The 14,714-nt window shown below is 57.1% G+C and overlaps 1 protein-coding gene across 8 annotated transcripts; it reads right to left on the bottom strand.

Annotated features, from left to right (window-relative positions):
• Positions 1-415: 415 nt before the first annotated feature.
• Positions 416-14,710, bottom strand: EHMT2 (euchromatic histone lysine methyltransferase 2; the record flags this gene model as incomplete). 8 transcript variants are annotated; one of them, XM_082346493.1, is made up of 28 exons in its annotated part: positions 416-900; positions 1,227-1,402; positions 1,546-1,624; positions 3,130-3,216; positions 3,321-3,436; positions 3,812-3,889; positions 4,263-4,407; positions 4,831-4,998; positions 5,084-5,238; positions 5,336-5,440; positions 7,215-7,316; positions 7,403-7,525; positions 7,607-7,713; positions 8,191-8,273; positions 8,397-8,579; positions 8,660-8,895; positions 8,982-9,125; positions 9,215-9,363; positions 9,584-9,685; positions 9,844-9,958; positions 10,079-10,216; positions 12,061-12,216; positions 12,377-12,417; positions 12,504-12,588; positions 13,267-13,520; positions 13,611-13,829; positions 13,926-13,992; positions 14,639-14,710. In XM_082346493.1, 28 exons carry the CDS (start codon positions 14,678-14,680, stop codon positions 720-722), a joined length of 3,636 nt encoding a protein of 1,211 aa, XP_082202619.1. In that variant the 3' UTR covers positions 416-719. The 8 variants fall into 8 exon arrangements, 7 of the variants coding, with proteins under 7 accessions (XP_082202619.1, XP_082202620.1, XP_082202616.1 ...); XM_082346494.1 differs by lacking the exon at positions 9,584-9,685; XM_082346490.1 differs by lacking the exon at positions 14,639-14,710 and having other exon boundaries at positions 13,926-14,568.
• Between the last annotated feature and the right edge of the window lie 4 nt (positions 14,711-14,714).

Raw genomic sequence — 14,714 nt, 5'->3', positions numbered from 1 at the left:
CACACCCCTGCCTGTGGTCCCCGACACACTCTAGTTCCTCCTTCTACACTCTGAGCTGGAGGGCTGGAAGCTGGAAGGCAAGCCTGGTACGTGGGTCAGGTCAGGGCTGCTTGCTCCGGCCTCATGGACGATGGCCTCAAGGACTCACACGCTTAAAGAAAACCCTTCAGAATTCTGCAAACTACTTCAATCGGTAGTACAGTCACGCCTACACCCTCCTGCCAAAGATTAAGTGTGGAGATGAGATTTGCCCTGACTAGACCCTGCCCCACAGTAATCCCCTCACAACCCTCCCCCTCCCCTGGAGGGTAATCCACACCAGCCACACCTGTCCAGCCTGCTTCTCATCCTCTTTCTGCCCCTTGGACCCACATTCCCTCTGGCTGTGTGTGCTTTTCCGCCAACCATCACCCAGTTTATTATAAACCCAACATTTATTGAGAACAAAGGAAACCGGTTAGCACAGAGGCCCAATTTCAATTCATTAAACTTCAGCTGAGGGTGGGGAACAGGGGTGTGGCCAGCCCTGAAGTCACCCTCCCAGGGAGGAACCAGCTCTGGGAGAGAGGGGCTGTCAGACCTCCAGGGCCTGGCTGGGATCTGACTGAGGAATGTGTGAAGGGGTAGGGGGAGAGGAGACGGTAGCACCCCCAGGTGTGGGCAGCAAGTGGCAGAGGTGGCTGCTGAGCTGGTGGCTGTCCAGGGGTTGTGGTCCTCTCTCAGGGGTTGACGGGGGGCAGGGAGCCGAGCTCAGGCAGCAGCTCGGGGTGGGGATCCAGGCGGGCCAGGCGGCTCTGCTCCAGGGCAATGGCCTCAGCTGAGTGCTTGCACTTCTCAGAGCCACACTGGCAGGTGAAATATTTGCTTTTGATGTCCCAGAAGCGGTCACCATAGTCAAACCTGTCAGAGAAGCACAAGAGGTCTGTGGGACCCAGACCCACTCCAAAGCACCCACCCCCATCTTTGGATGGGCTCTAAGCCCTCCTCTGTTCTAATGCACCTGCAGCACCAGCACTGCCTGGTAGCTTGTTAGAAGTGAAGATTCTTCAGGCCCCATCCCAAACCTACTGACTCAGAATCTGTGAGGCTCAGGACTCTGTTTACAGTGACATCGGAGAAGCTCTGCTCTAATCCATGCCTGGAAACCAGGCACTCGCCAGCCGTCTGCTTTCGGTCCTGGGCTTGCTGCATCTCCCACACCCTGGCCGAGCCGCAGGACGCCTCACCCCAGTTCCTCCCCGGCCCGGATGTCTCGGGAGCTGAAGAAGGCAATGCGTGGAAATCGCAGGTCTTGGTGCAGCATGAAGACCCGGACGGGGATGATGTTGGGGTCACACAAGTGGTTGATGAAGCGGCTGATGTTGCCGTAGTAACGGGCGTCGATGCAGTACACCTCTCCATCCTGATGGGAGGGCGTCATTCATCACATCTACCACCACCCTGCTGGCTGGGCCAACCTGCCCACCCCCCTGACCACCCAGCCCCTCCTCCTCAGGTTTCCATCTGCTGACTGAGAGGAGGGCGGCAGAGGGGTCTCCTGCCCACCTTGTTGTCTAAGTCGAAGAGATAAGAATCATCCTCTCTCACATCAGCCTCAGCATCAGAGATCAGCTCGCCGACATACCTGTCGGGCAGGGAGTGGTGGTTCTGGAGGTGAGCAGGGGTTACCGGGAGCAGGCTCCAGGCCCTGTCTCTCCTCACAGCCCCACGATTCCTCTTCCACTGTTTGCCAGCTGTTCGTGAATCTCACAGATCAACACAGCTGGAGCTGGGGTGGGCGACCCAAGGCACAGTGGGACCCCAAGGATAGCGGACATCATCTGGGAGGGAGGGGGTGGGTGGCCCCCACCCAGAAGGGGGATCAGGAGGAGGAACCTGGCGACACAGGCACGTGAGGGTACACACAGGACACACTCCCGCCAGCTGGGGTCCCACCGGACAACTAGATCAACAGGCGGGACCGGCAGAGTGGGGCCAGGGATGAGCTGGAGAAGCAGTGGTGGGGAAGTTAGAGGGAGGGGCTCGAGCCGCACCAGAGGATGAATCGGGTGAGCACGGCGGCGCCAAGCCTCTGGGGTGAAGGGATCAGTATCTGTGGGCAGTCGGCCTGGGTGGGGAAATCTGTTCAGGCGTAGACACGGGGGTTTGTGGACTAAGGATCACCCAGCAGGTGGGGGCAACGCTGGGCTGACAGGAGAGGGGTGAGGACGGCAGGAAGGGACGGAGCCACAGGAGCTATGAAGAACTGGGGGTGAGCACACCCACGTCTGGAAAGTAGTGGGAGAGGAGCTGGTGAAGAGGAAGAATGGATGGGTCGCGGGTGAGGACGGTGTCATGGGAGCCAGAGCTAAGGGGGGTGGCAGATGCCAGGAGAATGAGGACTGAGACACACGGGTCAGGGAGCGGGACTGCTGAGAGGCGGCATCAGCAGCGGGGTGAGGGTAAAGGCAGATTTGGACAGGGATGAGCAGTGAGTGGATGATGGGGAAACTGAGGCCCAGGAGGAAGGGGTCGCTTGTCTCAGTCAAATTGAGAGATGACATGATGGAAGAAAAATGAATGGTTTCTTAAATAGGCAATTGGGGCTGGATGACTTTTTTTCTTTTTTTTTCTTCTTTTCTTTTTTAAGGCCAAAGGAGACCTAGATTACGTTTGAAGGCCGTGGAGTAAAAGCCAGGGGACAGGAAGAGGTAACGGATACTGGGAAGAGAAAGAATTGATGGATGGAGAGGCCTGAGGCCCCTGATGAGGTGGACAGAAAGGTAGCTGTTATCACCTCCATTTTGCAGACAAGAAAAATGAGGCTCAAAGAGGTTGTGAACTTGGCCAAGGACACCCAGCTCTGTCTGTCTGTAAAACTGGGGCTTTCCCCAGTTGGGAAGGGCAGGGGAGAGGGAGTGTGAGGCTCGGAAATACACCGAAAAGGGGAGGGAAAGACGCAGGCACTGTGGTCTGGCCAGAGCGGAGGCTGGGGGATGGGGGTCAGAGGAGGCTGGCCAGAGTGGGGGCAGCATGAAGAGCTGGGACCCATCAGGGAGGAGGGCAAAGAGGGAGGCCTGGGAGTCAGCCGTGGCCCTGCATCCAGCCCCACGCCCCCAGGAGCCACAGTACCCCCTTCCCACCACTCACTCGCAAATGAAAGTCCCCTGGGGAATGGTCTGTAGGGCTCGGACGCCCCAGCCCATCTTGGCTGTTCGGTAGAGCTGCAGTCGCACCCTGGGGGTGGGAGAGAGGGTGATATTCAGTGGCGTGACCTGGAAGCGCCCCGAGGGAGAGAAGGGAGAAAGGGGAGTGAGGGGAGCTGAGGGGCTGGGCCTCACTTGATGCCACTCTGCACTACCCGGTTCTTGCAGTTTCTCCAGCAGGAGCACGCCTGGTTACACTCAAAAATCAGCGGGGGCTCGATCTTGTTAAATTCCTGGAGCAGCCGCCCGTCCTGGGGTTGAGGGAGGGGAGGACAGTGGTTTCTGTGCGGTGCCCACCTCAGCTGCCCAGGACTCCCAAGACTTCACAGAAAAATCCACTGCTGACCCCAACCCAGACACAGGGAGGACAGGCTGGGGGAGGCCACATATGCTCTTAGTTTATCCAACAGGAAACACACAACCATCGCCCTGGGTTTGCGTATACCTGGGCCAGGCCCCTCTCTGTCCTGGCAACATCCTAGGAATCCCAGGTCTCGCCCTGCCCTCTTTGCTGCTTCCCCCACAGGGTAGAAGGTGAGGGACAAGGTCCCAGGGAGTTGGTGTCAGAGGCCAGCTCCCCCAAAGGAGTGGATGAGTGCGTGTGCGGCCAGGGTGAGGGCACGTACCTTGTCATACCAGCAGCGAATGCTGAGCTGGCCACACAGGCAGTTGGAGCTGGAGCAGTCATCCCCGCATGTGCAGTGCTGGGGCGGGAGGCAGGGTCAGCTCACCCCCCAGAATCGGCCTTGGCCCCTCAGCTTCCACTGCCCCCTGCCCCACAACTGCTGTCCTTCCTCTAGGGTCCACATTGTAGGACAGTGATGGTGATGGTCCCAGGATGAGGGGGAATCAAGCTGTTGCTGATGGGGGTGTCTCTAGGGCCACCATGAGCCCATGTGATACCTTCACGTGTCCTAGAAAAAGGACCCCCTCCCTAGGTGGATGCAAGCCCACACCAGAGCTCCCTTTCAGCCCCACCACCTTGGCCAGGTGCCCTCGTTGGCCCACAGTGTGCCCAGCTGTACTTGGTGGCTCTGGGTGTCCCTTTGGGAGGAGGGCCCAGGGCCCTGCACTCACCTGTAGGTGGGTGATGTTGCGGTCTATGTTCATGGTGGACGTCTCGCAGTTCTCCGAGATGTACTTGTAATCCTCGGGGCAGGGCTCCCCGTCCACACCGTTGACACAGGGAATGGGCACGTTCTCATAGCCCCGAGCCACGTCCCTGGCAGGAGGGGAGATGGAGCTGGGTGGCTAGAGCATGGGGTGAGGACTCCCCTAGGTGGGGAGAGGGCTGGGTGAGGGAAGAGGGTGGCTCTGGGGCTTCACTGGGGCGTGGGGAGTAAGGTGCCCAGATAAAAGGCAGGACACTCAGTTAAATCTGAATTTCAGGGTGTCAAGAAACAATTTTTTAGTACAGGTATGTCCCAAACACTGCATGGGACACTCCTAACGTTAAAAAAGTATGTACTGTTCACCCGAAATTCTAATTTAGCTGGGTGTTGTCTATTTTTATTTGGTGTATCTAGTTGATGTGTGCGTGTGGCGGGCGGACGGGGGACAGAGGTGGTTTTGGGGACTCAGAGGATTCGAGGGGCCGGGGGAGGGGGCGGAGGTGGCTCTGGGTAAAGAGAGAGCCCAGGCTCACCGGCAGATGATCTTCTCAGTGCGGATGGCCCGATTTCCCACCCCGAGCCGCAGCTTGCGGTTGAGCTGGAGCGCAAACCACACGTCAGAGCGCTCAGGGGTCAGGTCCCACGCCGTGTCCCCCTCCTTGTTCCGCAGCTCAGGGTTTGCCCCGCGTGACAGGAACAACCTGGGAGGGGACGGGAAGCCTGTGGGGTCCGGGGCTGTGACAGGGGGCAGAGGAGTGTCCAGGTGGGGGAGGGGTGGAGGCTCACAGCACGCAGTCGTGGTAGCTCTCCCGGGCTGCAATGTGTAGGGGCGTGTCCCCGTGGTAGTTGACAGCGTGGAGGTCGCAGCGGGCGTTCAGGAGAACCTCTGCGATGGCGGCGCTGCCGGTGAAGGAGGCCCAGTGCAGGCAGATGTTCTCCTCCTGTGGAGGTGGCAGGCGGAGAGGTCTGAACCCAGCCGGCACCTTGCTCAGGGGCGGGGGGCTGCACCCACCTCCCGCATCCCGACCAAACTCTCACATTGTCTGTGAGGGTGACATCGGCGCCCCTTGTCAGCAGCATGCGGATCACCTCGATGTGCTTGTGCTCTGCGGCCCAGATGATGGGCGTCCACCCCCCACTGTCCTGTGGGTGGGGAGGGAAGGAGGAGGGTGGAGAGGCAGCTCCAGCCCTGCTCACCCAAACAGATGGGGTCAAGAGCACAGGCTCCGGAGCTAGACTCACGCTCAGAGTCCCAGCTCCACCACTCACAGGCTGTGGAACGCTGGGCAAGTCATTTAACGGCTCCGGGTCTCAGTTTCCTCGTTTATAAAATGGGACTAGTAAGTGCCTATTGCTCAAGGCTGCGAAGTGATTTTTCTCTTTTTAAAAAGTATGTATTTCCTTGGGACTTCCCTGGTGGTGCAGTGGTTAAGAATCTGCCTGCCAATGCAGGGGACACTGGTTCGAGCCCTGGTCTGGGAAGATCCCACATGCCGTGGAGCAACTAAGCCCGTGTGCCACAACTACTGAGGCCGCGTGCCACAACTACTGCAGCCCGCGCGCCTAGAGCCTGTGCTCCTCAACAAAGAGAAGCCACCGTAATGAGAAGCCCGCACACCGCAACAAAGAGTAGCCCCCGCTTGCCGCAACTAGGGAAAGCCCGCGTGCAACAACGAAGACCCAACACAGCCAATAAATAAATACATGAATTAAAAAAAAAAAAAATTAAAAGAATAAAAAATACATATTTCCTTGATCTGCCCACTCAAAAGTCCTAGAAGCAGGAACCCAATAACAATGACCACCCCTACGTACACAGACTGTAGTCTCTAAAAAATACTTCCCATTTAAAGGAACCAGAGTTTCTTAGAGAAACGGTAGATCCTGAGTCTGGGGCAGGATAGGTACTGAAAAGGATGCTCTCAAAGGCCACTGGGTCATTTCAAAAGCCACAGGAGCCTATGGCAAGGGGCTTCTTCTGGACAAAGGACAGAACAATTCAAAGATCAAGACGAGCACCCCGATGTTCACTGCAGCACTATTTACAACAGCCAGGACATGGAAGCAACCTAAGTGTCCATCAACAGAGAAACAGATAAAGAAGATGTGGCACATATATACAATGGAATATTACTCAGCCATAAAAAGGAACAAAATTGGGTCATTTGTAGAGACATGGATGGACCTAGAGAGTGTCATACAGAGTGGAGGAAATCAGAAAAAGAAAAACAAGTATCTTATATTAACGCATATATGTGGAATCTAGAAAAATGGTAACGATGATCTTATTTGCAAAGCAGAAATAGAGACACAGACGTAGAGAACAAACGTGTGGATACGAAGGGGAGGATGGGAGGAACTGGGAGATTGGGATTGACACATATACGCTATTGATACCACGTATAAAACAGACAACTAATGAGGACATACTGCATAGCACAGGGAACTGTACCTAACACACTGTGGTGGCCTAAATGGGAAGGAAATCCAAAAAAGACGGGATATATGTGTATGTATAGCTGATTCATTTTGCTGTACAGTAGAAACTAACACAACATTGTAAAGCAACTATACGCCAATAAAAATTAATTAAAATTAAAAAAACCCAAAGATCAAGAAGAATGACACAAACTAAAACACCTCCAACACGTGAAAAACTGAGTTAGTAAGGAATCTCACTGGACAGTTCTAGAGATTAAGGCCGCAACTCATTCTGAAAACTGATAAAAAGAAAAAAGAAAGAAACAGAAGAGAGTGAAGAGACATACAAACGAAGGGGGAAAAAGAGATGGGGACAGACTGGAACAGTGTGAAATGCAGGGAAAGGGTCAGAGGTCAGATGAGGGAGAAAGGGGACCTAAAGCCTGAGGCTGAGGCAAGGACCCCAGGGGGCTGGGCCGGAAGCCCGGCCGCTGACCTGGGCGTTGACGTCCACCTGTCCCGTGCTGAGCAGCAGGCTGACCATCTCCAGATTCCCAATTTTGGCTGCGTGGTGGAGGCAGGTGGAGCCGTCTTCCTCCTGAGGGCGATGCAGGCAGATGAGCCGGCTGGCTGGCACCTCAGGCCCGGCCCCTGAGCCCCGCCCCGGCCTGCGCGGCCGCGCACCTTGCTGTAGACGCAGCCCCCGCGCTGCACCATGTAGCGAGCCACCTCCAGGTGGTTGTTCACCACGGCCTCCATCAGCGGCGTCCGCTGCTGCTTGTCCACAGCATTGATGTTCGCTCCAGCCTGCAAGGAGGGGGCACGCGGGCTGGCACCAGGGAGGGGCTGGGCAGGGGAGGGGGGTCCTAGGGCTGGGCCCGCGCTGACCTGCAGCAGTACGTGGCAGATCTCCACAGAGCCCTTCTGGGCAGCCGCGTGCAGGGGCGTGCGCTTGCTCTGCTGGTCGCTCTGGAAGTTGGGGTCCAGGTTGTCCACTGTGGGGAGGGCCCGCCACACCGGGAGAGGGAGGGACAGGTGGTAAGCAAGCTAGGGGGTGGGTGGCACCTCCTCCAGGAAGGCTTCTCAGGGCCCCAACCTGAGTCAGGGACCCCTCCTGGGCCTTCTTTGTGCTCACCTCCACTGCAGCACGGCACTGATCAGAGTAAGGAGAGCACCAGCTCTGCCTGAGTTCAAATGGCCCTGCCCCTGCCCCTGCCCCTTAGTACTGCTGTGCACTGGGCAAGGTAGTTAACCTCTCTGGGCCTCCGCTGGGAAGATTTAAGTGAGTGAACGTGCATAAGCACTCAGAACAGTCCCCAGTCCCCATCATCACGGGTTATTCCCCCACCACACTAAGTCCTTCAGGGCAAGGACGACGTCCCTCATTGCTGCCCTCCTGGCCCCGAGTCCAGTGACTGGTACATAATCGGTGCTCAGGCAGGGTTTGCTGAACGAAGGAGTGGAATACTCACACAGCATCAGGATCACCTTCTGCAGCTCCCCTTGCTTCACGGACAGGTATAGCTGCCGGGGGTGGAAACGGAGTTTCTTCCGCCTGCCATGGTGAGGGAGGGAGAGGGGGTTGAGTCCCCAGATTCAAGCATCGGTCCCAACACCTGTAGCTCCACACTTCCAGCCCCAGTCCTAGCTGCTGTGCCCGAGGGCAACCCCTACTCACCTCTCTGACTCCTGAATGACCAGGGCCTTTTCCAGGGCCTCCCGGCCTGGGCCAGGTGGCAGCCCCACAGCTGAGAGGCGGCCCCCACTGGGCAGGGTTAGGGAGGGCCCCGAGCTGTCGATGGTGTCAGCCAGGGGGTCGCAGGGTGGACGCCGGGGCTCCCCCTGTCCTCGCATCCGGGCGCTGTGGGAGAAGGTGTGAATGTTCAGGGGAGACGGGGACTGGGGCAGGGAGCAGACAGAAAGGAAGGGCAAAGCCAGTACCTGGGCTGGGAAGTGTCCGCTCTCCCAGGGGCATCCTGGGCCAGGGGCGGGGGGGCAGGGGCTGCAGTGCCAGCCGGTGGGGTCACCCCATCCCCCCGGGGGATGGTCACCTCCTGGGCCTCAGATGCGTCCTCCCCACAGTGGGGACAGAAGACCATCCCGTTCAGCTGGGACACACAGGCCTTGTGGAAGCGGTGGGCCACTCGGAAGTCAGGGTGACACTCCAGGAAGGTGCCCTGGGGGCAGGAAAACAATGTGGCCAGGCTCTGGGAGCCCCTACCCCCATGGGGCATGCTGCCTGTCTGCCCCACTGGTCACTCACCGCCGTGCAGAAGTAGCCACAGCCTGGGCAGCAGTGGTGTTTGACCATGCGGGCGCGGTGGGTCTCACAGAGCACCATCAGTGCCACGCGGCTTGACGGTCTCATGGTCTCCCGCTTGAGGATTGCAGCGTTGCAGCCCGATAGCTGTGCGCAGTGAGGATGGGTGACAAGAGGTGAGGCTGGGCTCTGGGGCTGGATGCCCTGGCAACTCACCTACCAGCCCAGAGGCCCACCTCTCCATCCACACTCTCCGTGGCCATGCACTTGTGCCCCGCTCTCTCGCTGATGCGGTCTATCTTGGGTGCCTCCATGCGGCAGCTGCAGAGGGGCAACTCCTCAAACCCACGCTCTGTCTCCAGCGAAGATGTGTCATTGGACACCCCTTGGATGGAGGAAAGAGGGAGCTGAGGGAGGCCCAGCCTCTCACCCACCGGGACCCCTCCTGGGGCCTCTCACCCCCGCCTTGACTTTCCCTCCGTGCTCCAGAACCCCCAAAGTCTGGCCATGGACACCCCAGCTCCAGCGGGGTTCCCCTCCTCCCCATTCCCTCCGGCCCCGAGGGCGCCCCCTAGTGGCTCCCTATCCCGGCAATTGGCAATTACCAGCGTGGTTGGGAGAGAGGGTCCCCTCGCTGGGCAGCTCCAGGGACCCCAGAGGGACCTCCATGTACTCACTGGGGCCTGAGGAGCCCACACCATTCACTCCTGACACAGAGACAGAGAGAGTGAGAGTGCGAGCTCACAGGTGCCTGGATGCGGGGGTACATGCGGGTGTGCATGCTGAGCGTGTGTGTGCATGCATGCTCTCTGGGGGCCGGGAGGGGGCTGGAGGAGGGGACCCCAAAACAGAGGAGCCTTCTCACCTCGTGGCTCCTTGGCCCTCGGAGGCTCCCGCTTCCGCCGTTTCCGTGATGGCTTCACCCACGGGCTGTCCTTCCGCCATTTCTTTTTGGCTTTGCGCCGGCCGCTGGAACCACTCTGGGGAGGAGGAAGAGCGTTAAAGAGCCCGGCCCCCAGTCCGTAACCCCCTCCTTTGAGGACTCAGACCTCTGTCCCCGAAGCCCCCACTCCTCCGGGGACGCCAGCCTCCAGTTCTACCCTGTCAGACTGATTGCCTGACTCTTCATCTTCCTCTTCTTCTTCCTCTTCCTCCTCCTCCTCTTCCTCCTCTTCCTCTTCCTCCTCTTCCTCTTCCTCTTCCTCACTCAGTTGTTCAGCCAGAGCTTCGACCTCAGACTGGAAGAGAGGCAAAGTGGGGCTGAAGAAACAGTGACGCCCAGGCCACAGCTCTCTGCTGGGGGGAACTTGGGAGAGAGGCAGAGCAGGACACATCCGATCCCCGGGACTCAGAGAATGAGGCGGGATCAAGAAAACAATTCTCCACGGATGGCTCCCTGGTGACGATGAGTGTGAACAGGAAAGGAAGAAAAGGGCTGGATACAGAGAGGGGGTGTAGCATATTATACTGTAATAAAAAATAAGGTGCTATGGTGACATGCAACAACGTGATGAATCTTGGCAACATAACAGTAAACAGGAAAAGAAAGGAATACGTTCTAGATAACAAACGTATAGTATGAGACTCTTGATGAAGTTCACAAAGAGGCAAGACTGAAAACACTAAATGAAAAACTAATTAGAGGGGCTTCTCTGGTGGCGCAGTGGTTAAGAATCTGCCTGCCAATGCAGGGGACATGGGTTCGAGCCCTGGTCCGAGAAGATCTCACATGCTGCGGAGCAACTAAGCCTGTGCGCCACAACTACTGAGCCTGTGCTCTAGAGCCCGCGAGCCACAACTACTGAGCCCACGTACCACAACTACTGAAGCCCGTGCACCTAGAGTCCGTGCTCTGCAAGAAGAGAAGCCTCCACAATGAGAAGCCCGCGCACCGCAACAAAGAGTAGCTCCTGCTCGCCGCAACTAGAGAAAGCCCGCGCGCAGCAACGAAGACCCAACACAGCCAAAGATTAAAACGAAAAACAAAAAAAACTAGAAACGCTATAATGAAGTCAGGCTGACATCTCCTGAATCCACTGATCTTAACTTCACTAATAAAAGACCAAATGTTTCCATGCCTGATGTGATGCAACATCGGGCAGAGGGTTATGTGTCAATCCCCACCCAATCAGCCAACTCCTAAATGTGAAGAATTCTGTAGGATAACCGACTTGGTTTCTTCAATAAATAAATGGCAAGTTTGTTTTTTTTTTAAATAGGGAACCTATACATCAAGAGAGACCTAAGACAAATAATCAAATCAAGGTGTGGACCTCACTGAAACCTGACATACGAAAACTCATTTATGAAACAACCGAGAAAATGTGAAGACTGACTGATAGCAAGGTGATGGTGTTAAAGCATCATTTGTAGGGACTTCCCTGGTGGTCCAGTGGAAGGGCTCCCCACTTCCACTGCAGGGGGCATGGGTTTGATCCCTGGCTGGGGAACTATGATCTCCACATACCGCATGGCGGAAAAAAAAAATTATTTGTAAATTTTTTAAAAACAGAAAGAGGTCTTATGTTTAGAGATACTTGTGGAAATATTTCTAGATAAAATGATACGGTATCTGCGATTTGCTCTGAAATAATCCAGTAAGTGTGGGTGTTGGGGAGGAAGAGATGAGTCAAGATCAGCTGTGTATTGATAATCCTTGGAGCTGGGTGATGGCTACCTGGGGGCTCACTATTCTATTCTTTTGTGTATATTTGAAAGTTTCCACGATAAAACGAATGAAAAGCAAAACAGGCAAGACTAAGCATTATGCTGCATGGACAAACATATATGTGAAATAAAACCAAACAAGGAGCAAAGGAATAAACAAGCAAACAAACAACAAATAAACCATAAAATGGGATGTTAAACCCCAAGTCCACGATGGTGATTATCACTGTGGAGAGGGGCAAGGGGATGATATGGGGTAGAGCATATACTGGAAATAAGTTATAGACAGTATGGGGCAGTGAGTTAGTGGGTGTTCAGAAAAGGAAGGAGAGAAGAAAGTGGGGCAGGAAAGACTGGAGAGCGAGCCCTGGACGCGGGGGAGCGCTGGCCGGGAGGGCGGCTGGCTCCCTCTCACCTTGCTGTCAGAGTCCACCCGCTCATCCACAGAGTAGGAATCGTAGTAGAGGCTGAAGTCATCCCCCACCACCGTTTCCCACTCCTCCAGGGACCCGGGGTCCCCCTTCTCCAGGGTCACTTCTCTCGAACCCCGTGCAGAACCCAACTCCTCTGACTAGAAAAAGATTTAAAGAAAAAAATTGAAGCTGCTGGCACTCCCTCACCAACGCCCCATCTCCCTTGAGGGCGAGATGGAGCCCCAGCTCCTAGGATCCCTCAGAGCAGTCCCCCAGCTGGAGAGGCCCAGGCCCTGTTCCCTGCCTCTCCTGGCTCACCAGGCCACCTCCTGAGTTCAGCTTCCTCCTTTTGGCCACATCTGGAAGGAGAGAGAGAAAGGAGTGAGGCCCGTACTCTAAACCCTTAGCACAGGCAAGCCGCAGGTAGGTGGGGGGTGGGACTGACCTGAGGTCACCTTCCCCAGCGAGTGCACATCATCACTCATGCGGAAATGCTGCACTTCAGGGGGCCGCTTCTCAGGGACTGGGGGCTGGGGGCGGAGAGGGAGCACACTTAGGGTCAGGGAGCATCTATGGTTCTGCCTGGATTAGCTTAGAGCCAAGCCCCAGGTGGGGGTGAGGTGGTGAGCCACACCCTCTAAAATGCCATCTGAAGTTCCATGCCAATAATAAGAACTGTGTCAAGCACATCCCACATCTAACACTGATGCCAAGAACCCTAAAAACACTGTCATAAAGCTTCTGAGATTCTGGGGCTCTTGTCATCTCCCTCCTTGGACATTTCTGTGGCCCTCAGCTCCTTCCCTGTAGAGATTCATAGTAAAACCTTTAAAACAGCAGGAGCAGTTTCAAAGAAGGGAGAAGTTCCCTTGGGGCCTGCTTTGAGGTAGAAAGGAAAAGTGGTTTGAAGTTTCTCTAGTCATTATCATAAGAGTAATTAAGACATTAACTACATAATTAACTCTTTAACATTTGTGTTTTTTACTCCCCTCTGCCTAAGAATGTAAACCCCAGGAAGATAGAAACCTGTCTGTTCCAGATTAAGTCCCAGTAGAGAAACTGACACACAGTAGAACCTTGGTAAATATGTGAAGCACTGACTGGATAAGAAAAGACCTGAAGCTAAATTGTAAAAAAGCAGCCCACAAGAGGTTTATGGTTAATTACTCTGTCTCTCCCACCCCCACAAACCTCCCCCTAAGCCTCACCTGTCCATTTCCTGGTTTGGACATGGTTTTCCTGGCTCGATGGACCTTGGGCTGCCCCTCCGGGCTGGCTGTGGCTGGAGGGGGTTCAGGCCCTGCTGCTGTTGCCCCCTGGGCCCCCGGCATACTCAGCAGCCTCATAGCCAAACTCTGGACTGATGGGGGTGATTTTCCTGCCCCTGTCATTGACATCTTGGCTCGGCTGGGACAGGCACCCCCCTTACTGGGGGAAGACGGGAATGACTTCGTGGCATGGCCTGAAAAACACAGGCACGCAGGCAGAAGATAAGAGGGGAGGCAAAGTCAGAGAATACCCCACCTCACCCCCAGGCTCCCTGGCCTCTCACCCATCAGGATGCGGCCCCCATGGAGGTCCCCATCTCCCTCGAGATTCTCGGGTTCGTCCCCAATGAGTGGTGTGGCCCCTACAGGGGTGTCAGCCCCCTCATCGCCGACGGTGACCGTGACAGAGGCTGGGGATGAGGGGCCAGCAGTCTCCAGGGAGTCAGGGTTGGCCTTGGGCAGGATCTCCTCACTACGAGGGGTGTCCCCCAAAGAGCCATGAACTGTAATGGAAAAGAAAAAGTTCAGGGCTAAGGGCTCAAAAGATCCTGTGTTGGGGGAGGTGAAGGTCCAACTGGGCCTGTTTCTGCTGCACTCACCTCTCTCGGTGGCTCCTCTGGGCTCCTTCTCCAGCACCAGCGCCCCCATCTCAGCGGGGGCCTCCCCCTGGGAGGGGACACAAGGGATAGGAGAGCTGGTCAGTCCTGTAGGAAGTTGAGGGGCCCAGGACGCCTGGGCCCTGGGAAGAGACAGGAGGCTCCGGGGCCTACCTCTTCCTCTATGGGGCCCCCCCCTTCCGCGGCCACGACTGCCCGGAGGGGCCGCACGACCCCTCCCCCGGGCCCGCATCAGCCCCCTCCCTCTCGGTAGACCCCGCATCTCAGGGGCCGAGAAGAGAGGAGGGGGAGGGGGCGGGGCCTCCGCACCCCGGCCCCGCCCCCTCCTCCCGGCTGCACGCGCCTCTCCCCTTTTGTCCCCCAGGCCGCGGGGACCCCGGGCACCAACCCCTCCAGCACCCACTGCCCCCCAGCCCGGTGGACGGCCCCTCGTGCCCCTCGCGCGTGTTCCTGGGGCTCCGGCGCCCGCTGCCCACTCGGGGGCAGCCGGCGGCTGCACGCGCGCCTCGGTGCCCACTCCCCCCACCTCCCACCCCCTGGTCCCCTCATCCGCCCCCGGTGCTGGCCCTCCGGATTGCTGCAAGTCTCGCCCGGGCCCCCCGGCCCCGATGCACCCCCGGAGCATTGCACGGGCGCGCGCTTCCCCCGGGCGCGCGCGCGGGCATGCACCCGCCTCTCCCCCTCCCCTTCCGCACCTCGGCGGCCGCCGCCGCTGCAGCTCCCGCCGCCGCCGCCATCGCCGCTTGCGCGGGGGGCCGAGCCGGCGCGCGG

The sequence above is a fragment of the Balaenoptera borealis genome (assembly GCF_965194805.1).
Source record: "Balaenoptera borealis genome assembly, chromosome: 12".
In the NCBI taxonomy this organism is placed as follows: Eukaryota; Metazoa; Chordata; class Mammalia; order Artiodactyla; family Balaenopteridae; genus Balaenoptera; species Balaenoptera borealis.
The sequence above is the reverse complement of the archived record's forward strand: the minus strand, read 5'-3'. Positions and strand labels throughout refer to the sequence as shown.